A 25,250-nucleotide genomic window follows, 5' to 3' on the forward strand; every position below is an offset into this window, starting at 1 on the left:
ATTTGGGGGCTGTTTAAGTATTACTCAGACACATATTTGCGTATATCAAATCAACATTTATTTAGTAAGTTAAGTTTACGGTCAGAAAGACCCCAGGATCGCCGCTTGGCGGAAAAATATTTACTAGTAGAAAACTCTCATTAATTGAATCAGATTGTTCCGAAATTGTTCTTGTACGGACTGGTTTTTAAAGCATATCACTGAGGGTCAATAACATGGATGCAATCTCACGAGCGTTGTCGTGGATGTGCCCGAATCATAGTATTCTCCGTTTAACGAAATATCAGTACATAGTATGTGTTGTATTGCACGCGCAGGTCTCTCACCGCCGCGCAGGTGTAGTCGGACCATAACTCCGCAGTATACACGCTTGTACAAAAACTGAGGAACAGCTGTCTTTTTACGCTGTCACTACATTTGGCGAATCTTCTAGCCAACATGTTTGCCCTTACTGCGGTGGCTCGCCTCTGCCTTTCTATGTCCCCCTAGTCTTTTAAACTGGACAACAAGATGAGGCCAAGATATTTGACTTCGTGTACTCTCCGCAATTGAACTCCATCAAGCAAAAGAGGTGGTACATGTGTGGGCATATGTGCTGCCTCCATGAGCATAAATTCAGACTTGTCCGGATTGTATCTCATGTTATGCTGGCTGGCGTATCTCTCGCATTCTGCAAGTAACTTACGCATAGCTCCCACAGATGGTGCTAGTAGACCCATATCGTCTGCATATGCGATGTGATTTATCATTTGCCCATTGATGGAGCAGGCAACCTCGGTACTGGTCAAAGCCTGCGACAGCCCATCCATGTACACGCTGAAGAGAGCCGGAGACATACTGCCTCCTTGTCTCACGCCACAGTTTAGCCCGCTGGCTGTGGACAGAGTTGACTTCCATCTTACTACGTTCTTCTGCTGGGAATACCACTTCTCCAGTATCTTAATAATTGGCGTGGGCGCTTTCCGTTCCCGTAGTTTATTCCACAGCAATTGGTGGTCAAATACAGAACCAGGACCCTCAAAAAGGAAAAAGTAAAATGTAACTAATTCTGTTTTATTTTTCTAATTTACTAAACTTCAAAATTTTACTGTATTTTATTTCTTCATTAGTAATAGTCAAATCGATGCAAAGTTAGCTTAGACAATTTTTTCAGATAAACGGATATCAAAGAAAGTAAGATCGAATAGATAGCACTTTCAACCTAAAACTTTTAGCGTAAACTATTTTACCTTAACCAATCTACCAGACTCTTGGCTTCTCTATTTATAGATTTTTTTTGGGTATCAAAGTAACTATTCGTCTTACTGACCTTTATTTGCACTAAAACTAAAGCAAAATAAATTTTATACAATGTCATATTGCAATATATATCATATCATATTATCATGAAGTATTTTGTAGATATTTGTCTAAAAATATTGGCTAAACGCTACATTTTATAAATGCGTCAAAAATTAACCTTTTTTGACGCTTCATATCTCAAAAACTATTTGACAGACATTGATAAAAAAGATGTCAAATTGTTTGAAATTTAATGCGCTTTCAACATTACACAGCAACTTTTGACCAAAAACGCATAGTTTTTTAATAAAAAAATAAAAACCAAAAAAAGTCCGATTTTTTTACTTTTTTTTTTAAATTACGAAGTTAGCACACTTTTTTTTTGCTTGCAAAATATAGTCTTACATTCCCCCAAGGACTCCAAATAACATACCAAAAATCCAGCTTTACATCACACTTTGTTTTTTTAGCCGATTTTCATGTAAGATTTGACCGGTGTAATTACCCAAACTCGAACAATGATTGCAAAACAAGATCATTAATAAAGTTTCTTAATCAAACCTGTTAATAAGCTTAAAGTAAAAATATACACCCGTTGTTTATTAGCTTTTTATGAAAGTACTGAGGTTATTTCATAAAAGTATGGAACTGACAAAATATGTATATATCTGTGTCTTAGCAAACTTTCATTATTTCCATTCGTGCGAGCTTTACGAAACGACCTATTTATACTTTTACTTGAACTTTGAATTGATGTATAAGGTTATACTTACGCGTGAGCCTCAAACATGTGGTATAGGACAACTGTGATGGCATCGTTTAGTAGCGACTACCCGAACACCACTATATACAGCACTTCATCCACGTGGATCTCCTCAAACACTGCTAATACAGCCACTGGGTCCACAGCTGACATTAGGGCGCTGGACATGTTAGGTTACCATACTTACGTGTAAGCCTCAAACATGTGGTACAGGACAACTGTGACGGCGTCGTTTAGTAGCGACTCCCCAAACACCACTATATACAGTACTTCATCCACGTGAATCTCCTCAAACACTGCTAGTACAGCCACTGGGTCCACGGCTGATATTAGGGCGCTGAACATGTCAGGTTAGCATACTTACGTGTAAGCCTCAAACATGTGGTACAGGACAACTGTGACGGCGTCGTTCAGGAGCGACTCCCCAAACACCACTATATACAGCACTTCATCCACGTGGATCTCCTCAAACACTGCTAGTACAGCCACTGGGTCCACAGCTGATATTAGGGCACTGAAGAGGAACATGTCGAGTAGAGGTGTCGTGCAGCCGAACATTCCCGTTTGTCCGCACGCCCATAGTGAGGCACCTGGGGGAAAAATAGGAAAAGTTTTATGGCTTAAGATTTTAACAGAAGTTTTATTAGATACTTAAGTCGGTGTGCGTATAGCAAATTATTTATTTTTATCTGCCCTTAAATCAATTAAGTATCTTAACTGTTCTTCTGTAGAAGTATAACAATGTAGCTATAAAAATGATATTTACCTATAGACGTAAATTATAGACAGTATGAGTTAGATAGCTAAGCTGACTTAACGATACAGCGCTCCCTTTTACAGGCACTAGAGAAGGCTCATAAAAGTTGTCAGTCTTAACATATAAAAAATGTTTATTTCACGAAAGCACATTGATCTTACTCGGGACTGGATGAAGCTTAGGTGAATACTTATCTCACATTGTATCCTCTCTTTGTGCGAGAAGTTGTTGACATATTCGTGTCATTCACGAAAAATGTGCTTCGGCAAGTCAAACGTTTTCTATCTATGACTATTTCATAGTGATTTCATATCAGCATCTATATTTAATAAATTCCAAAGATGGCTTTTCGCTGTCGTAGCGCAAGTAGTTTTATGTATAGTCAAGTTTACCTATAGTTAGCGTATTAAACACCGTTCCCACCACGGCGAACAGCAGTATAGTTCCAAGATGGTCAAAGAACAGTCTGTTCGGCATGAAGTAACCAGCGTCCAGGATGATAGGCGGCAACATGTACAGGAAAAAGGTGTCCGGGGTTAATGGTTGGACGTGGACAGTATGCGTGCTGAGCAACAAAGCACCAATGAGGACACCCACGAAGATTAGAAGGCAGGATTCGGGGAACATCCTCGATAGCTTTGGCGCCATGTGGAAACCTATAACAATGGAGAGGACATATCAGTTCCACTGGTAAGTACAGACGTCTTTTTTAGATTTATTTTGCATTGACTAGAGCTGAATTGCATGTTTTAGTCATAAATAAGCAAAAGTGGTATATTAAAAGTTAATGTTTACGTTCGCTTGACACACGATCAACACATAATTGACACTTGACAATAACGTATGTTTTATATTTTCACATATTTGTTAGCATTAAACCTTTTACGAAAGAAACTTATTTCATAAAAACTATAGACTTTCACAGAGAGAACAGCAAAAAACTTATAAAGACAATAAAATTTGTCATGAAATGTCAAAGTGTCTAAATAAAAACATATAAAATAAGAAAATTATTTTAAATCTAATAAGAGTCCTAATGTAATTATTTTTCAAAAACATCATCATTTTTATAAAATCCAAATTTCGGTGTGTTCATGAACATTTTGATTAAGTAAATGATATAATAAATCAAAATTCTACCTCCAGAATTAATCTGGAGGACAATCCTACGTCAGTTCAAACAGCGTATCATTTTACGGACACATATCAGAAAAATCAGAAATGGTACACAATGAAGAAGAATATGCCACATATGAACGCTTCTATACACTTAATAAAATATGTACCAGTGAATCGTGTGTGGCGCCTTCTGGAAGTAGTTTGTTTTACGATTTGGACAGTGTCGCGAAGAGAAAGTCATACAGCTGCTGTAATGAAGATGTAGTTGTAGGTCTATCGACTTTTAATATATTTAAGGCACTTAATAGGAAGGGCAACGAGTGGCCAAGGGCACCTGCGCCTGTCCATATTGTCCAAGAATGCACTACCGACATCAAACCGAATTTGACTATGTGCGAAAACACAGAAGAGAATGTAAAAATAGTAAAAAGTGGTTTCCTCCGTGAGTGTGACATGGCATCCGGAATATGTTTGAAAGATAATATCGACGATTCTGAAAGTAGTAGTATCCCAACCGTTGCTCAGAATAGAAATACTGTAGACAGTAACAGCAGAGTTGAAAATTTTGTCTCATATCAGACCGAGAACGTTAAATATGAACGTCAAAAAACAAACAAAATGGATTGCGATAAACGCAATAAAGATCCATGTCCCTGTGATTTAGATGGCCTTGGTTGTACATGCAAATACAATGGATCAGTTACAGAGACAAAATCAAACAAGTCCCAAATGCCTAAACAGATAACAGCTTCTACCTACAGAGAAGAAGTAATAACAAGAATGTCGACCAAGAACAAAACTCATTTGGAAATGGAAGACAAACTTACACGTATGAGCGGCGATGGACTAAGTAAAATTGTATATCCAGTACACCTTCCACAAAAAGACATGTCTTGTATTGTAATTTTGGATGGATACGATATGGGGAAAATGAGTAAGAGTCAGTCAAGTTCACGCAAAAGTGGAGTAAGGGTAGTGAGAGTACTAACAAATAAAGTTAGAGTGAAACCAACAAAAGTACGAACTGTGAGGTGTCCTAACTGCCATGAACATATAGAACTCGCTGCCAGCACAGAAGATGAAGCAAGTACAAGAGCTCCTCAACCTAAAGCGCATCAAAAATCAGAAACGGAGTTAACCTGTCGTATGGTATCCTCAAAAGAAAAATATCATCCAACCATTGAAGTCTCTAAAGAATGTCCACATGGGTGCGAGATGGTGCCACTTTGTCAGATACTACCGAAAGTAAATTTGGAGGCGTCTAGTATTAAGCAAAGTTTCCCTAAGAAAACGACGCCCCGTTTCATTAAAATGACAAAAGCCTGCAAACATTACCCTCCATGCACAGCAGTCCCTTCCTGTCAAAGGAGTAACGTCTTGCAAGCCAATTGTGAGAACATTGCGCCTTGCAGCCATCGCCCTCGTTGTGTTAATCTGCCGCTCTGCATTCCATTTTGTAAAAATCTGCAGTATGATGAGTCGACTAAACATTACGTAGATAACGATGAAGTAATAGAAAATTACAATGTCGCAGGACTAAAATGTGTTCCAGTAAGTCACTTTAGATTAGTACCACCAAGTGTAATATCCCAAAAGCAAAATGTATATGAACGGCGACCATATTGCGTAAATCAAACTCATTTATCATGTCAAGTTCCACCAATAAATACAAACCAATGTGACAATGCATCTAAATCTTGTCAATATGATTATCCAAATCAGGATCCCAATAATGTGGAAAAAGAGGACACATCTAATGCAAGCGTTATATATATTAGAGATGTTGGATGTCAATTTAAAAACTCCTCCTTTTACACCCCCACACGTCTTATTACCAAACCCGGGTTTGTTACACTTCAAGTGCATCTTTTGACCCAGGAAGCAAACGTTTGGATAATATATATACAAATCCGAAAGCATTTATATGTGGGAATGTACAAGTTGATGAAAAATCAACAGCAAAATGCAAATCAACGGTAAGTATATCTTCATCTACTTCTATAGTGGCTTCGCAGATGTCGCAACAGGATTCGAAGACACAGCCGGGGTCCAACACTGTAGCATTCTGTATGTTACGAAACGGCGAAGGGGGTACTTGGTTCCGGTCAAGTCGAAAGTAAATGGTCTCAAAGGTAAATGTAAGAATAAGTTTACTATCCAACGTCGGCAAATATCAAAAGTGTTGTCCAATTTTTGGGGTAAAAAACAAGTGTAAATTATATAAATGAAATTGAATGTTGGTGTTGGTTTATGTTGAAAATATTGTGTAGTAAAATTATATCAATTACATATGGTATTTTCTTTCTCATAGTAGTCATTATTATTAGTGTTGGAGCTACTGCTTTGCATAACATTTTTCATCAGGCCAATTCAAACGGGCCTAGTCCGACGTTAGAACGATATTCGAAAGATGTCATTCAGTAATCGTGTGTTTCGTCCGCGCTAACACAACTAAGGGCAAGTACAATCAACCAATTGGAACCTCTGAGATTTCTTACAATCTGATTTTATAACGTCTCTATGACATAGTTCTACAGTGGCCTGGGGGCCGATTTTTGAGTCTCACGGCGTTCGAATTCAGAAAATTTTCACTGAAAATAATAGGCAATTCACCGTTTTCAACCGGTATTTTAGTGACAGTGAGACTCAAAAATCGGCCCCCTGGTTCCAATTGATTGAATGTACAAGCGAAATATAAGCGCGACGTCCTCAAAGTAAGAATTGATCTGCCACTCACCGCTACTTGCTTCTACGAAACATTTTAGAAACTACGCAATCCGCTACGATACAGTGCTACGTTCATAAACTTAATAATATGTTATTAGTGACTATAGGCCTCGAATGATTCGAAATTTACGAATTGATATCGATTTCATTTAACTTTGGCCATTACTGCCACGGGGCCAAACGGGGCGCGGTCAGGCATTTTGGTCGTGTCAAAACAAAATCCAGAATTTAAAATGTTTAACTTGTTTTAAATCAGAAACGGCTTACGTTAGGGTTTACTAAAATATATTTAACTAAGAGCGGCTGAGGCAACTGCGCATTTTAAGAGTAGATTTTCCGTTCTGAAATCTAGGTCAGATCTACCTTTCTGAAATCTCACAAGATCTGTCTTGACTTCAGTATCGTAGAACTACAGTTAAAATTCACGTTTTCCTTTAAGCCTTTTCCTTAAAGGTCATAGGTTCTCCCTGCATTTGTAAATTGAGATGGTTTGAAAATTCGTGAGTGTGCCGGAAAACGTCCCACATTGTCGATTGCTAATTGCTATAAAGCCGCTTTGTCAGTTTATTCATATAAAGATACAAGTAAATCTCGCCTTAATGGTTACCGACAAAGTGGGACGTTTTACTAAACACACTCACTCATTTTATTAACTTTGTTTTACATTAACATACATTTTAACTATGTTTGTATACTGTGACAAGTTGGTGACAAGTTTTTCAATCACAATTCTGAATGCCAACTTTAGGTAAAGCAATTTTTGGGAGTAAGGCGTAAAAACGCACGAAACTTTTTTGGGCTCATAAGCGGTACTTGGCCTAGTTTCCTACCTGAGAAAAATTGTACCCTTGGATACATTTCAAATGGTAAAGTACACAAAATGGAAAAGTTTCTCATATTATTTTGTTTTGCGAGTGTTATACATAGAATTTACTAGGTACAGTCAGCTGCAGAGAAAAGTAAACCCCTCTGCGTACAAATTTGTATGCAAGGGGTCTACTTTTCTCTGCAGCTGACTGTAGCTGTACATTGACCATTTTTTTGACCATTTTGACCTACCTCATTTTACTACCCATCACTAGTGAGTATTATATTCTTTGCTACCTACTCTGTAAAAACTCTGCAGAGTAATCATGTAACCAAAGATTTAGTCCTTAGTCTATGCATCATGACTATGTTTTGTCATAGTTGTCAAATATTGACGCGTAAATTCAAATTGTAAATATGTTGTAAATCATGAACAATAGAGATAAACAATTTATTACAAATTATAGAATAAATTACAATAGAGTATTCTTTATTTAACATCAGTTTGGACAAATATAACAGAGATAAATACAGTATAATCTATAAGTAGATGTTAACTTATCGATATTTGCCTGGATTCCTTTGACGAAAGTTATTAAAAATATTGTTGTTTTAACGTGATTGGCAGAGTTTCAATCTGGAAGACTTCTGTTGGATTTGGATGATGAACTGCTACTATGACGGGTATGTACCTACATTACATTTTCTTGTTGTAATCATGAACCGAGGAAAAAATGTACAGTTTTTTTACAAATCAACCGATATTGACCACAGGTTTGGCTCAGTCGGTAGTGACCATGCCTGCTACGCCGCGGTCCTGGGTTCGAATCCCGGTACGTTAGATGTGTGGGGGCTAAGGTGGCAAGAAATATTTTGATTCTGAGTCTTATATTATCATTTATCAATCTAATCTGCCGGCGTAGCCGAATGGCAATCGTCGATGCCAGGCGCCGACAGAAATGCAGTCTGGCTCTGTCGCGCCAATACGCAAGAGATATCGAGATAGATAGCTACGAAACAGATATTATCGTGACCGTTTGTGCATTTGGCTATGTACTCTGCTGTGCCGCGGTTGTTTTAACGCGGTTGATTGACAAAACGCAATTCTATCCTCATAAATACAAGGTTGATTAAATGCACACAAAAACTATTAAAGAAAGTGGACATATTAATCGTAGCCTTGATTGATGAACTCTAACTACCTAGGCAATCAATGCCCGACGCTAGCTACAAACGATTGAAAATAAAACAAATTTAATGAACGTTGATATTCTGTGCAATGAAAATGCAAACTCGTCGACAGTTTCATTTTTTCTGTTTATATGTAAATCCATTTTACTTTTATCTGTATCTCTTTTATCATTTTACTATCGTAACTGCAAGAATACGTTTTCCCATTTTAGTGAGAAGTTAAAACTCGACTTTCGCTCATTTATAGCGAAAGTTGGAACGAGATATATTCGAGTAACAAGATAATGTTTAATTATTAAACTCGTATAAAATTCATGTTTGAAGTTGAACGACTAAAAATTCAATAAAAATGAAAGATTCAATATGTTTATCAAGTGATAAACATATTGAATCTTTCATCATCAGGTAGTGCTACCTGTGGCCTATTTCTCAAAACTGAAAGTTACAAGTTACAAGCGGAAGTCTCTTTCCAACTTGTCATACTAGACATTAACAATCACTTGTAAATTGTAACTTGTTCGCTTTGTAACGAAGTTCGTAGCAATCAAATGTCCGCGTAATCGTAGCGAATAGCGATAACGCCGATAACTATTCGTAGCATGTATAATAAAACGTTCAAGATATTATATAATTTTTTTAAATTTATTAATTAAATTAAATTAAAGTAAATATCATTTATTGCAGAAATAAATTTCTATATTGTATTAGTAACTTATTGCTATTCTTAACCTATGTTAATGTTGCTTTTAAATTTTTTTGATGATTTTACTTTGACCTTGAGCGAGTCATCGTGCAGCGCGTAGCAGATTGTTGCTTAAACGTATGAATTCGGATAGCATGATACATCATCACCCTCCTTCCGTTATCCCGGCATTCACCACGACTGGGGTTAGCCTGGGGTCCGCCGACTAAGCCCAAGACTTGGCGTAGTCACTAGGTTTACGAAAGCGACTGCCATCTGACCTTCAAACTCTAAGGGTACCTAAGCTAGGCCTTTTTGAGATTAGTCCGGATAGCATGACCTATGAGACAAAAATTGCCATCGTCCTTAATTGTTTTAAGAAACCTATTAAATATATACGATATACTATATTCTATTACTAAGTACATTGATTATTATTATGCTAGACCATATGCATCTATTATTCTATTATTATCCTCTTTTATTATTAAGTACATACTTTGTAGGAACTTAAGCTAGTTGACCTAAGAGTAGCCTAATGCGGGCATGGGAACTTTCTTACGTGATTACCCTGGTTCATTTACTTGGGTAGGGATTAGTTCAAAGGCGATCCCTAACCCTTTTATCTCGAAGTACCTACTTGCTTAAAGGTGACGGAATTCTGATACGTAGGAATTTCAAGAATATGGTGCTCAGTAATAAGCATGCACTACGCAGCTTCAAAATGAGTTTATTTTGAAAATAATCGTAAACCAGACTCATTTCATACTTTGGGAAATTAAACTTTTGCGATGCGATGCCTACCATACATGATGTTAACAATAGTAGAAAAAGATTGCATTTGAACATTGAACGGTATTTTGTGTGCGAGATAGAAGCGATGGCATTTTTTTACGGATTTTGGTACTTTGCATGGAATCCAGAGACTTAAGTATATGTACATAGAGTACCAGCGATGCTAAGTAAGAACTAAAAGTTTATACCACAGCATGCGTGTCTTAAATTAGGTACTTTTCACAAGTGTAGTAAAATTCCTATCGTCAAGTTTTTGCGTTGCAGTTTCGTTTCGGTAGAATCATTTAAAGGAGCCCAGTTGAGTTCTGAAGGGTTAGGAGTATCGATCCAGTGTTAAACTTACCTATTTTTGCAAGGCTGGCAAAGAATATCCACAAGCCGATGAGAAAAGGCGTTTCGACTCGATGGAACTCAAAGGCAGCTATCACGAAGGTCCTCTCCTTCTTAACGCTGACCGTAGCCGGCAGGTCTGTGGTGGACTCCAGCTGTTGGCGGAGCTGGGTGCCCGAGTCCCCGGGGAGCGGGGCCACGGGCCCCATGGGCCCGAAGCCGAGGCCGGGATACGTGGAAGTCCCATCGACAGTTATGGACGGACTCTGTTTCGTGGTACTCTGAAACAAATAATGAGAGAATTAGTGCAAGGTTTCGAAAACGGAATGCAAATGAGGGAATTCCTCATTTCATATCCTGTGTGAAACGATAACGACAGACTATTAAGGGCCAGTTGCATTAAATTAGCACAGTTAACAAGCACATGATCGTCACGCAGCAGGTGACGATGATGTGCTTGTTAACTGTGCTAAGTAATCTTGTAAAGAGAGAGATAAGTAATCTTCGCTCTGTGTGTATTCGATCAGTATTTTGTGTGCACCCAGCGCTGAAGTTTATTGACAGACCAAAAATCGAAAACTTTCTTTAATTACGCCATCGCCAGAAAAATGGTAACAAAGCATCTATTGTTAAACCATCTGTTTGTTCGTTAATATTGATCCGAAAACTCGTAATCTTAAGATTTCCCTTTGGAGTGAAATTCAATATTCTATCCATCAATACGGGAACAAACGGTAACAACAAAAATGTTTCCGCATTTAAGTATCTTTGGAAGAGTATAATTCTTACTTGACCTAGATGTAATTTAACGTTCACGTAATGTACGAGAGTTCATTAAGAGTCGACTAGTAGTTGTAGATCAACTTCCGTATACGCCCCCCTTCTTAATAACACTTAGTTTGAGCTTGGAAGCTGAACTTGGAGCGAGCAGCAAAGTTTACCTCGGATATGTAAAGGTAACTCGTGTGTGAGTTGTTGTTTGGAAAAGTTGTATTGTTGCCGTTGAATTTCCAACGTTATACTTTCAATTTCATCTACTTACGGAGGGCCTACCACACTAAATATTGTACCAATTTAAAAGTGTGCCAGAGGCAAGACAAACGTGAGTCCCGGTAGGACCTCGTGTACAGTTAAAATTAATAGTCGCGGATGAAACAACACACCAAAGTAATTAAAATTGAGATTGTCTCGGAGAAGACCTACACCATGGGGACATCGGCGTCCTCGAAACGTCAGTTTTAAAACTTACGAGTAGTAATACGTGATTCAGTCCCGTTTACAAATGGTGAAAGTTTACCTAAATCACACCAAATTTAAATGTAGTTTTCCAAGACAGAAGACTTTTTATGCTACAAGTGCAAATTATTTCTCCCTGTCATTTAAAATTCAAACAGAATTTATGTGATGAAATGCTACAGATAGTCTAGAAAGTTTGCTTTCTGGAGTTTTTGTTATAATTGAATTGGCCTGCACGTTGAATGTTGATAAAACATGCAAAGGATGTCAGAAATAAGTAGCTAACCGATGTAAGTAGGAACATAAACAAAGTGAACGAAAAAGTTGCCCACATATTCGGAAAAATCACCTATCCGCTTCCCGCATTCAACTGTTGAGATTAAAAGTTACGCATGAGATGAATGCTGCTGGCTGCTGATTACCACTTCTGTCAGAGAGGCAAGCGACAGTTGAAAAATCTGTTCGTGAGTTGTGTTTGCTATAAATGAAAAAAACCGGCCAAGTGCGAGTCGGACTCGCCCACCGAGGGTCCCGTACAAACTTTCTTTCAAACTACCTAGTTAAAATAATCTCATGTTTTCATATAACTCTAATGACTTGACTAGAAGACAAAAGTATAGGTACTAATGAGTATTATTGTGTATAGCGCCATCTCTTCGTGAATTCGCTAACTAATTTTCGTGACCTGTATACTATGTTGGTTATTCAGGGATAATTCTTTATGATGTTAACCGATTTAAACAGTTTTTACTTTATTGGAAAGAAGATGGTTTACGTAACATCTCGTATTAATTTGAAGTACGATATACATTCGCAAGGGTGGGTAACTTGAAAGTAAAAATATGAAAAGTTTTTTGTGAATTAAAAAAAAGTTTCCAAGATACAAACACGATTATATTTTTCCTGTAATATTTAGCATAAAACCAATGTTTCCTAAAATTTTCATAATTTTTAGTTGGTAAACTTCGGAGATATGGGGAGGGGGGAACGGTATTTTTTAAATTCTTTTTTTTTCCACAACAAAAAAATTATAAAAGATAGTTTATTTACGTTCAATTTGCGCTCTTTCTAACGATATCCCACTTGATCTAGTAACTTGAAATTTACAGTTTGCCCCCCATTCATTTTGGCCATTTTCTACAATTAAAATTCATAAATAAAAAAAAAATATACTTTCTATTTGTAGAGGTTTACAATGTTCATATTCCAAATTTCAAGTTGATAGCATTAGTAGTTCTCGAGATATTTAGGAATGTGACAGACGGACAGACAGACGGACAGAGTCGCACCATAAGGGTTCCTGTTTGTACCTTTTTGGTACGGAACCCTAAAAATGAAAGTAGGTACATACAATCAAGAGAGCCTTTGCCAGTTGGGGTGGTCAAAATTATATTTTTCGTGAACTTAGCAAATTAAAATTGTCATTAAACTATTTGCTATTATATGTGGACGCAGACTAGCACAGTGACCCTAGTTAAATAAAACATACATCCTTATGGCAACTATGTTGAAATAATTTGCATAGAACATAAACTGTACAGCTACATCGTACAAACGACATGCTTCGTTGCTTACCCGTTTCGTTCAGGACCATTATTCGTTGTCGGTCATAAACCCAGATCTTTGTAAACGTATGTAGGTATCTTTCTTAATACGATTTTTATTCATGTGCAGTAATAATTCTGCTAATGTACAACTTATCCACTAGTATGTATTAATTTCAGTTTTTTCGAAACTTAAGAAGCCATTTAAATTTACAATTTCTTTTAACTTTTACTTCACTAAATGGACGAGACAAAAAGCGTTTCGTTGTCGTAACAGAAGTCATACAATATGCAGTCGGCAACACACCTATGAATATAGCAATAAGTGGTAAATATATGTATACACGAGCTTAATGTACAAGCAATAAGGTCCTGTATACTTAGTTTTAGCACTGGCTGTATTCATAAATAGGTGTGTTGCTGTACCTTGGCTAAAGGGGCTGAACAAACTTCACAAAGTTTGGATTTGTCTAGATATCTTTGAACCTATAGCCCACCACAATAAATCTGATATTACGCTAATAAAGCTGATTATTTTAATTTTTTTAATGCAGAAGTATGAAATTGTTTTGATACGATGTGTCCACTGCATCGATTTTTCCTTATTCTCAAACAAATACGGAGTAATAGTTATTTGTTTTACAAGGGGGCAAAGTTGTTGTTTAACCGCATGTGCAAATATTGATACCCGAGCAAGCGAAAGATTCCAATATTGAACCGCGAGCGTAGCGAGTGGTTCAAAAAGTGGAATCTTGAGCGTTGCGAGGGTATCAAGGCACGAAGGTTAAACAAACTTTGCCACCGAGTGAAACACAAATTTTTTCACCACACCAACACTATGAAAATATGAACTGTAAAACATCAAAATAAATAAAGTAATTCAATTTATTTAACATTTATGATTCAAAATCATCATTTATACGTGAATACCAACACCCAGCTTTAGACATCAAGTTAAAATTTGTATGAAATTACTTTGCACTCTTGTGGATAAAATGCAATTTTGCTATCAGTTTTCGAATAGCAAAGAACGCCTTTATCAGTTGGTGTGGTGAAAAGAGTATTAAGTATTGATGGCTACAAGGCCAATGGCGTTAGCATAGGTACAGAAGTCTGAAACTAATAATAAAAACTTTGAACTTAACACTAATTCAGAGACACCGATTTGAAGTCTGTGGAAATATGCACAACATAATACTAGGCCCCCTTAGGTCCACTTGCACCAAACATTTAATTCGGGGTTAGTGGGCTGTCATCTGTCAAATTCCATATAAAATGATGGGTAACATGATAACCTACCATTTTCGTTGGTGCAAGTGGCTCTTATTCATAAAAAAGTTACTGAACTGATTCCGTCCAGTTCTTACAAATAATAAATAAATAAATATTATAGGACATTCTTACACAGATTGACTGAGGCCCACGGTAAGCTCAAGAAGGCTTGTGTTGTGGGTACTCAGCAACGATATATATAATATACACCGTGCTTCCGGTATCACTCAAAACCTCAGACACCCCAACTGATTTTTATTTTTTTAAACGTATCTAGAATGTTCATTTTTTAATCTGATGATTATTATTTGTTTAAATTGAATTTTTAATTTTCTGTGCAGCTCTACTCGGCTTTTAACTCTACACTCAATAAAATAATTGCTAGCTACCATCATAAGCCTTCAAACTGTTTAATTGTGTACGTTACTGCAACGACACAAGGTTTACCAATAGACAGCTATGGCAATGTAAAGCACTTTAACCTGTCTCACAGTAAACTTCAAATTGGACAGGTGACTCAGTAAGCAAATTTAAACCTAAAATTCAAAATGACAAGGTTGTAATTAGGTACGAGTTCAGTTTGTTATGACTTATGATAAACTTTAAATTTAAACTGACGCACAACGTCTATTTCGTAGCAGAAAACAAAATCGTCCAAGTAACCAGCCAGTATTAATACCCTTAAATACTGAAAAAGGTATACAACCTCTAACAATATGATATGCACAATGTTGTATTACGAATTTGTAGAATGGGCACGTAAACAATAACTAATAATACAAATTAAAACAAAAAATATTACCCCCATCAAGATATACCTCAATCGATTCTACTCTCGATTCTGAACAAACAGTTTTCAGGTTTTTAGTGTTAAGTGAAACACGGTGTATAAATACTTATATGCATAGAAAACATCCATGACTCAGGAACAAATATCTGTGCTCATCACACAAATAAATGCCCTTACCGGGACAAAAGACTTTTTAACTAATCATTTGATTAACTTTTATGAATAAGGGGGTAAGTAAACCTGTAGTCACCGGGCTTCAGGCTGGTTTAAGTACAGTCAGCAGCAGAAGTTGCGTAGCGGGAAAGGTGTTCAAAATGAACTTGTTTTTACGATCTTATTTTTAAGACAATAAGAGCGTGTTAAGATCATTGTGAACACCTTGCCCGCTACGCAACTTCTGCTGCTGACTGTACTAGTTCAGACACAGCGCGCACGGATGCAAACCGCGCGGTGTAGTGTGAACGGTCTAGTACTAAGCTATTAAAATAAGATCCGCGCGGTTGATCCGCACGGTTTGCATCCGCGCGGTTTCCGCTGTGTCTGAACTAGCACTAAGTGTCCGACCGCTCGGAGCCATCCACACGACCAATTTTTATGAAGTTCCATGTTGTCGTCCGCTCTGACCCGCCCGCTTTACTCTAAAACGCTCACTGAATTTAATACATAGGTACTTAAGCCCGGTGCAAATAGCTCCGCGCGGTTGGTCCACGTGACACTAAAATAAATCTTAAAGCGTAGCGTTAGCGGAGCGCAATGCTAGCGGTGCGCCGGACGAACGTTGGCGTCGCAATCCGCGCGCATTCCGCTCGCAATCCGCGCTCGTTAGTTCCTGCCGGCGTCCGCTGGGCGCAACGCCAGCGTTCGTCCGGCGCACCGCTATCATTGCGCTCTGCTAACGCTTGGCCTACGCTCTCAAAACGCGCATGTGTGGTCCAGCTTTAAATGTACACCGAGCTTCAGACTTTACAAACATCGGGTCACCCTCATCATTTAAACTGTATAATGTAATGTTTTGTATACTTAGTATTAAGATGTGGCAGTAAAGATTTTTTTTTTATTCGTATACGGTCACTCTGTCTATTGATCTGAGCACACCCCGATAGTTCGCCGCAGTATCTTGACCTTACTTCGTGCAACCTTGACAGCTTTGGGCTTTGTTTTACGGATTTATTTGAGTAGCTTCGAGCTTAAATTTAAGTGTTTTCTTAAATAAATATTGCTTAGATGTTGCTTTTAGTGCAATAGTGTGTGTAAAATGCATTGAGAGTAGGTAAAATACGGAGAAGTATGTTTGCCGTTCGCATTTTTAGGGTTCCGTAGTCAACTAGGAACCCTTATAGTTTCGCCATGTCTGTCTGTCCGTCCGTCCGTCCGTCCGTCCGTCCGTCCGTCCGTCCGCGGATAATCTCAGTAACCGTTAGCACTAGAAAGCTGAAATTTGGTACCAATATGTATATCAATCACGCCAACAAAGTGCAAAAATAAAAAATGGAAAAAAATGTTTTATTAGGGTACCCCCCCTACATGTAAAGTGGGGGCTGATAATTTTTTTCATTCCAACCCCAACATGTGATATATTGTTGGATAGGTATTTAAAAATGAATAAGGGTTTACTAAGACCGTTTTTTGATAATATTAATATTTTCGTAAATAATCGCTCCTAAAGGAAAAAAAAGTGCGTCCCCCCCCTCTAACTTTTGAACCATATGTTTAAAAAATATGAAAAAAATCACAAAAGTAGAACTTTATAAAGACTTTCCAGGAAAATTGTTTTGAACTTGATAGGTTCAGTAGTTTTTGAGAAAAATACGGAAAACTACGGAACCCTACACTGAGCGTGGCCCGACACGCTCTTGGCCGGTTTTACCTGTGTAAATGATGATCAGTATTTATTGAGAGCTTATACGTTTACCACTAATCTTGAGTAACAAGTAGCAAATATAGGAAATCGCAAAAATGGGCCTTTTAGGGTCGGTTGCACCAAACCGTCGGTCTCCTTTAAAGCGTTCGTTAAATCTTATTGTATGGGAAGTTCCATAGACGTCTGCTGCGTGACGATGATGTGTTTGTCAAAATGTGGTTGATGCAACTGGACCTTAGGCTTGAAACTACTAGATGGCGCTATTTTGCAGCCTAGAAGTGGCCAAAATCATTTTTTCCCCAAGTATTTTTGCGTGTTTTTTTTTATAACAACAAATGTCATGTTTCTTTATTTTTTCTACTCCCGTACTGTTATTCGTGAGTTACAAGGTCGTGCATAGAACTTTAAAACCCTACATAAAAGATGTCAGGACAAGTCTATCTAGTCTATACCCTGAAAACATTTAGTAGCAGTCGCACGATATAGCTGTTTTACAGTTTAGTAAATACATTGCTACCAACTTAACAAACCAATTCGCAGAGTCGAGACTCCTTCGTTTTCTGCTGCGTTCATTGGCGACGCGTCGAATCGCATTCAAATGTATAGAACTCGATTCAACTCGGCTCGATTCGTCTTAGTGGCCAGGCTTCAAAGAACCATACCATAGACAGTTTTATTTTCATGTTTGCACTCAAACTGCATATTCAAAATGGTAGACGGTCCACCTAGATAACTAAGATGACTGAAAGTAGGTATTTGTTGAATTTATAATTTTCTTTCAAAATAAGTGCTTGGTCGTAGAAAAAGTATTGTATGCAACGGTGTTTAACTGAGTCAAAAAATGCTCGTGGCGTCTTTATTAACAATTTTCGGCTTCGCCTCAAATTGTTACCCACGCCACTCACCTTTTTTGACCTCTTTTAACCACCAGTTGCATAAAATACTATTAATATCATGACATCACATCAATACACATTTTAAAAAAAATTGTGGGCATCATCAGTATAGTTATGAATGTTATAATAGTATTTAATAGGTGTTCTAAAATAGTATATTATATAACGGTAACGTTATGAAGGCTATAAAATGTCGAATTAAAATAAACTACACAACACTAAAATACTTAGTTCAAAAAGTTTCGTCAAAAGTTTACAAATGTCAAACATGCCATAGACAAGAGAAATAGAAAATAAGCCGGTTTTCAATTACGAAAAATGTGGTTGCGTTCAAGAATATTTAAATGTCGAATGTAAAATTATTTGATAAATTTATGATTTTTACCTTTGTTTTGCAATATCTAATATGTAAAACGCATTTCAGTTTATTTTTTCATCTTGATTTAAATTATGAACCTTAACATCATATTATTTATTAAAAGTTACAAATGAAAACATACCTGATAAATTGGAAGTTGTGTTTAAAAAAAAAACAGAACTCCTATATTCATATGATTACTGCTAGCAGTAATCATATTATAGACAAATAGACTTTCTTATCGTTACTCAAATGAACTTAATTTGGATACCGCTGACGGCGCTGACAATAATCTAATTGTCAGATTTGAGTGCTGGAGTAGAAAAAATTGGTTACGATTCTTAGTATAAAGATTGTAAATGCATACTAATATTATAAATGGGAAAGTGTGTGTCTGTTTGTTTGTCCGCCTTTCACGGCAAAACGGAGTGACGAATTGACGTGATTTTTTAAGTGGAAATAGCTGAAAGGATGGAGAGTGACATAGGCTACTTTTTGTCTCTTTCTAACGCGAGCGAAGCCGCGGGCAATAGCTAATCCTATATAAATATTATAAATCATCCGTGTTACAGGTGTATCTTTAAGTCGTAGCCACTAATAATGTGGATTTCCCGGCATGTAGCGAAGAGCGAATATTATTCATTCACCGCTGGGCTACGACCGTACCGCTACGTCGTAGCCGATAATATGTTACTTCCTCGTATGTAGCGAAAATGCGTCGTACTTAAGAGCCAGAACGACATCGTGTCGTGATTAGGACCGAATGAGTTAATAATTATTATAATGTCGTGATTAAGACCACAAAATTAAAATTTTGAAAAAAACCCGGACCGCTACATAGTGGACCGATTTTCATGAAACATGGCTGAGAACAGTCCCGATTAATTCAGCTTTTCAACAAAAAACAAAACATAAATCGGTTCATCTGTTCGGGAGTTCCACACACACAAACAGACAGACAGGCAGACACGTCAAACTTCTAAGACCCCGTCGTTTTTGCATCGGGGGTTAAAAACGACAATGTTTGGAGCTGAATGGCATAATAATGTATTTTAGTAAATAATTCATGAACGATTTTTATGGTTTGTAAAACAAAGCAACCAATAATAAAACAAAACAGCGGCTTCCGTTCCATTAGTCCTGTCTCAGAAATCTTCACCCGTCATCTACGCTAAACTCCTCAAGACGATGTTGAAATATAAATAACCTTTGACGCCAAGGCTTGTAGCCAAGAATACAATCCTTGACACTCCGTGGCCAAATATACGTCACTGGCTCTCTCTCACTAATACCAAAGAGGATCGAGTATTATAGAGAGTTACTGTCGAAGTAAAATGTGTAATCACTAATCACAGTGCGTAGACTGCCATCTCTTGACACAAGCTTAAAACTTTTGAACCTCAGTTTTGATAATTTGGCCCATATTCTTACCAAATACATAATATATGTAACTCCGTATAGACGGATAAACTCTAAGAAAAAAAACGTACCTTAAAGCCATAGTGAAAAAGGTACATACTACATACGGTGGCCAAGATGGCGTTACACCTTTGGAGAACGCTCGGCTAGATGGCGCTAATAAAAATATTTGACATTTTAACACATATCAAGCTAGGAAAATGGGCCAAATTGACAAAACTGAGGTTCTAAAGTTTTTTTTCGAGAGATGGCAGTCCATTCACTGTGGTTACACATTTTACTTTGACAGTAACTCTCTATAATAATTCAATCCTCTTTGGTAATACGGAAGTACGACGGAGAGGGATAACACTATGATACCGCTAAGGAATAAATAATAAATAAATATTATAGGACAGTCTTACACAGATTGACTGAGTCCCACGGTAAGCTCAAAATGGCTTGTGTTGCAGGTACTCAGACAACGATAATATACAAATAATTATATACATATAAAACATCCATGACTCAGGAACAAATATTTTGTGCTCATCACACAAATAAATGCCCTTAACGGGATTCGAACCCGGGACCGCGGCGTAACACGCTAGGCCAGACCGGTCGTCGTCGGCTAAGGAGCGTCTACGATTGTGGTTTGGCTAGAGGTGTAACATGTTATGAATTAGGCATTTCGTGTCTGTGGCACTTTACGATCGCTATTGTGGAGATTTTAAAGATTTTCGCATGGAGAACGCTTTTTGGTATCATGTCAATTCCTATTTGATACCTCCATTTAAGGCGTTTATTGAAATACTTACAAATATAAATTAGTATGCTTTATATGCTAGACATTGTTACCACATTACAACTCTCATATTAAAAAAAAGGTTTATTTCCAAATAGGCTTGTGCCGTTTCGTTCGTTGATCGGAGCGCTCCGATCTCGTTCAGTCGCTCCCACGAACTAGTTCGCTCTTTTAGGTCTTTTGCTCATTTAGTTCAGCCAGACCAGCGACCGTTGCGGTCGGAAAGATCAGAACGAATGGGACCGAGTAGTGTCAAAATGATACGAATAGTCTACAGATAGTAACATTCCGGGCCGAAAGGTTGTAAGTAACCGAAGTTTAATATGAAAACTTGACTTTTTTTGTTGCTCTGCTCTCACTCTCGGTCGGCGCAGTCACACATTCGTTCTCGATCCAAACCGCTCGTGTTCGCCGATCCTGTACTGAACTAAATGAGCAAAGACCGATTCTCAGAGCACGGAAAGATTCAGTTCATTTCGGTCATTGATGGGATTTTATTCCTAACAGTTCATAGTTCGTGAACGACACAAGCCTATTTCCAAATTAAAAGTTCACAAAGTTACATTTTTTACGTTATTCCTTGTTTATACTCAAATCAACACACGTTTTCAGATTAGGAAATATAAAACATAATCGGGGTCTAGACACATATCCAACATCTAGAAAATAACCTAACCACAAAATCAAAATTAAAAAAAAACCCCGACATAGTGGATTTTGATGGATTTTCATGAAACACTCCCGACTAATTTTCAGCTTTCAAACAAAAAAAAACTAAATCAAAATCGGTTCATCCGTTCGGGAGATGCCACAGACAGACATACACACAGACAAACAAACAGACAGATAGACACGTCGTTTTTGCGTCGGGGGTTAAAAACATGTAAGGCCTGATTTAGACAACGTGCGAACTCGCATGTGATTTTAGTGACATTGCTGGCTGTTGAGGGTACATACAATTTTGCAGCCATCAAATACCGCAATGTAATAAAACTCGTATGCGAGTTCTCGCATCGCCTAAATGGGCCCTAAATTAAAGATTTCGATGTAAAGTCAACCAATTGGAACCCTAGGCCACTCTACAACCATGTCGTAATGACAAACAGTAAGAGATTTCTTACAATATGATTTATAACGTCACTATGCCATAGTTCTACAGTGGCCTAGGGTTCCAATTGGTTGACTGTACAGTCAGCAGCAGAAGTTCTGTAGCGGGCAAGGTGTTCACAATGATCCTAACACGCTCTTATTGTCTTAAAAATAAGATCGTGTCAAGTTCATTTTGAACACCTTGCCCGCTACGGAACTTCTGCTGCTGACTGTACCTACTAGTTGAACTTAGTAGCTACTAGGTTATCCATGAACTATGAATTTATCTGTAGTTTTGTCTGTTCGGAAAGAGAAGAGTCGTGAACTTCGAGTCTATATTCTGAGACTCTTCTTCGTCCGTACAAAACTCTACAAAGACATGCCTGTCAAGAAGATTCTGCAGTATTCGTTTGAGACATATTTATGTAGCAGTTTGTTCTTTTTTTTGTTTTTTACAATTGTTTATGTTATCATACAACATGTGTGCCCGATAAGCTTTTGCGATAACTTTCCATAAGTAGTCGGTCGACAGCTCGGAGCTATAGGTAATAGGTACAAGCCGTTAATTAACTCAGTTACCCTTCTTCATTATCGGGAATCTTACCCTAAGCTCTCTAAACTTAATTTGGGGTATACAGGGCTTGTTTTAACTTAAAACTTGAAATGGCTGCTTCATTACACGCTTTTTTTTAATACACCGTTTCTTTGACTGTTTCTGAGAGCAGACACTCATCATATACTTTTGTAAATAATAGGTACGTACTTAGTTTAAAGGATCATAAGATGTAAGTATATAAATTCGAAAAAAAAAATGCATTATGTAACATCATAACATCGCATACTACATAGTTATTTTTATTAACCCCTTCGAGCGAAGCATGTGGCGACATCTATAGACGTTGTCCGTCTGAAAGTTTCTGACGTAGTGCGCCATTTTTTGTCTGGTAATGAATGTGATAATAGACTACGAGTATGAATCCTTAACCACTTAGTTAGGTAACTAATCTTATTTCCTACTTTCATACTGAAATATTCCTCATACATAATTCAACTTCGTAACAACATAGATATGTAAATAAATCTCCATTGGCTAACTGAAAACACGATACTTTCATACGATTCAACCGAACACTTCCTGTTTGCACACGAGCGGAAAGCTCTGGGTACTAGCCAACGTCACAATCGTTTACGCTTTTTAAGCCTATCGTTGCTAGCTATCCCTATCGCTCTTCTGTAGTGGCGCGACACATAGCGAAACTGCCTTTCGGTCACCACGTGCATCAATAATTGTAATTTCGGCTCGACCGGCTAGCCCTATTCCCATTGCATACATACATAGCTGGGCGTGGGCCAATTTACACGGTGCGAGAACTCGAGTGCTAGTTTAATTACATTGTGGTATTCGATTGGTATTTGATTGTGATCAACCGAAATATTATGGACGTTCACATTAGACTGTAATGTAAGCTTTCTAAGCATCTAGAATAGCACTCCCGCAGGCGCACTATGGGGCGAAACGAAGAATGAATTAAGAATTTGACAATTTATTGGTTCGTTTAGTAAAAAAATATTAAATAATAAAATTAAAAAATAGAATAAAAACAATTATTAATTATCTTCTAATGGCATTTCAAAAAGATGACTATGTTCATCTTCCTCGTCCATATTGTTTTCAATAACTAATGATTCTAACGCCTCAGGAGGAAGCGGCTTAGTTTTTAACCGTCGCCTCATATCTCAAGAAGGACGGTTATCAAGTCGTCTATGTTTGTTTTTTTTTTTATGTTTGTATCTCGATATCTCCGTCGTTACTGGACCGATTTTGAAATTTTTTTTTTGATTGAATGTATATGCATACAGATTGGTCCCATTTTTCTCAGAACCCAGTTCTGATGATAGGATCCTGGAGAAATCGAGGGAACTCCTCAAATCTGAAAGGCATACATATGGTGATTTTTTTGTTTTTAAAGGAACAGCATGCATTTAGGTACGGAACAGTGACATTTGGTGCAGTGGAACTGCTGATGATGGCCAGAACGGAACTCTTCAAATCTGAACGGCACGCTTATAGTGAATTTGGTATTTTTATACGAACAGCATGCACTTTCGTCCAGAACAGTGACATTTGGTGCAGTGGAATTTCTGATGATGGTCAGAACCGAACTCCTCAAATCTGAACGGCACGCTTATAGTGACTTTGGTATTTTTATAAGAACAGCATGCACTTTCGTCCAGAACAGTGACATTTGGTGTAGTGAAACTGCTGATGATGGCCAGAACCAAACTCCTCAAATCTGAACGGCACGCTTATAGTGACTTTGGCATTTTTATAAGAACAGCATGCACTTTCGTCCAGAACAGTGACATTTGGTGCAGTGGAATTTCTGATGATGGTCAGAACCGAATTCCTCAAATCTGAACGGCACGCTTATAGTGACTTTGGTATTTTTATAAGAACAGCATGCACTTTCGTCCAGAACAGTGACATTTGGTGTAGTGAAACTGCTGATGATGGCCAGAACCAAACTCCTCAAATCTGAACGGCACGCTTATAGTGACTTTGGCATTTTTATAAGAACAGCATGCACTTTCGTCCAGAACAGTGACATTTGGTGCAGTGGAATTTCTGATGATGGTCAGAACCGAACTCCTCAAATCTGAACGGCACGCTTATAGTGACTTTGGTATTTTTATAAGAACAGCATGCACTTTCGTCCAGAACAGTGACATTTGGTGCAGTGGAACTGCTGATGATGGCCAGAACCAAACTCCTCAAATCTGAACGGCACACTCATAGTGACTTTGGTATTTTTGTAAGAAAAGCATGCATTTAAGTTCAGAACAGTGACATTTATTTAGTTATGTTTGTTAAGCATAAGTTTTGAAGTCAAAGTTTGTCAAGCTTCGATTTCTTATAATATAATCGGATTCATGAGGAATTGAGGAAACTCCTCAAACCTTAACGTTATACGTATATTCATTTGTGTTGCCATCTAATAATTAAAGCATTAAAAGCAGTTTAAAAAAATACCTACACATTTCTACATAATCCAACATTCGCAAGTAGCTTTCACCAGAACCCGAAAGGCGACGGTTTTTTTTTTCTTAAAAATTATTTTAGTCAATCTTGGCCTCAAAAATGAACGATCGATCGATCGAGGATCATACGCCATATTATTTCTTATCGAATAGTATTTTTTTAAATTCGTTTTTCGCCAAAAAGTACGTGTTGGCGACTGGCTGGTGCGCGACCTCCTTATAGTGAGTAGTTTAAAATTATGTCACTTTCAAAAACTGTTCTCATGTTATGAAATATGATTGATTTGTCAGTCAGTCTGCCTTCTGTCACGAAAGTATAAATAAGCTTGTTTGTTACCAATATCAATAATTAAAATTAGTGCTTTTATTACGTGTTTTCATCATTGTACGTTAGTAATTACAGTCCACAACCCCGCTAGCTATCAGTACGAATGTCCGCTTTTTCTTCGTTTCGCCCCATAGTGCGGCGTAGCCGAATGGAAACCGGCGACGCCAGACGCCAGGCTCTGT

The 25,250-nt window shown here is 37.6% G+C and overlaps 1 protein-coding gene across 3 annotated transcripts in view; it reads right to left on the bottom strand.

Moving 5' to 3' along the window:
- LOC125231606 (probable Na(+)/H(+) antiporter nhx-3) overlaps nt 1–25,250 on the bottom strand; it is a 114,643-nt gene that overhangs the window by 21,885 nt on the left and 67,508 nt on the right. For all 3 annotated transcript variants that reach the window (XM_048137065.1, XM_048137067.1, XM_048137066.1), the window contains exons 3-5: nt 10,466–10,733; nt 3,194–3,457; nt 2,409–2,634 (exon numbers count right to left, since the gene is read on the bottom strand). In XM_048137065.1, the coding sequence (XP_047993022.1) occupies nt 2,409–2,634; nt 3,194–3,457; nt 10,466–10,733 (758 nt within the window). The remainder of the gene's footprint in view (nt 1–2,408; nt 2,635–3,193; nt 3,458–10,465; nt 10,734–25,250) is intronic.

This window comes from Leguminivora glycinivorella, chromosome 12, assembly GCF_023078275.1.
Source record: "Leguminivora glycinivorella isolate SPB_JAAS2020 chromosome 12, LegGlyc_1.1, whole genome shotgun sequence".
In the NCBI taxonomy this organism is placed as follows: domain Eukaryota; kingdom Metazoa; phylum Arthropoda; class Insecta; order Lepidoptera; family Tortricidae; genus Leguminivora; species Leguminivora glycinivorella.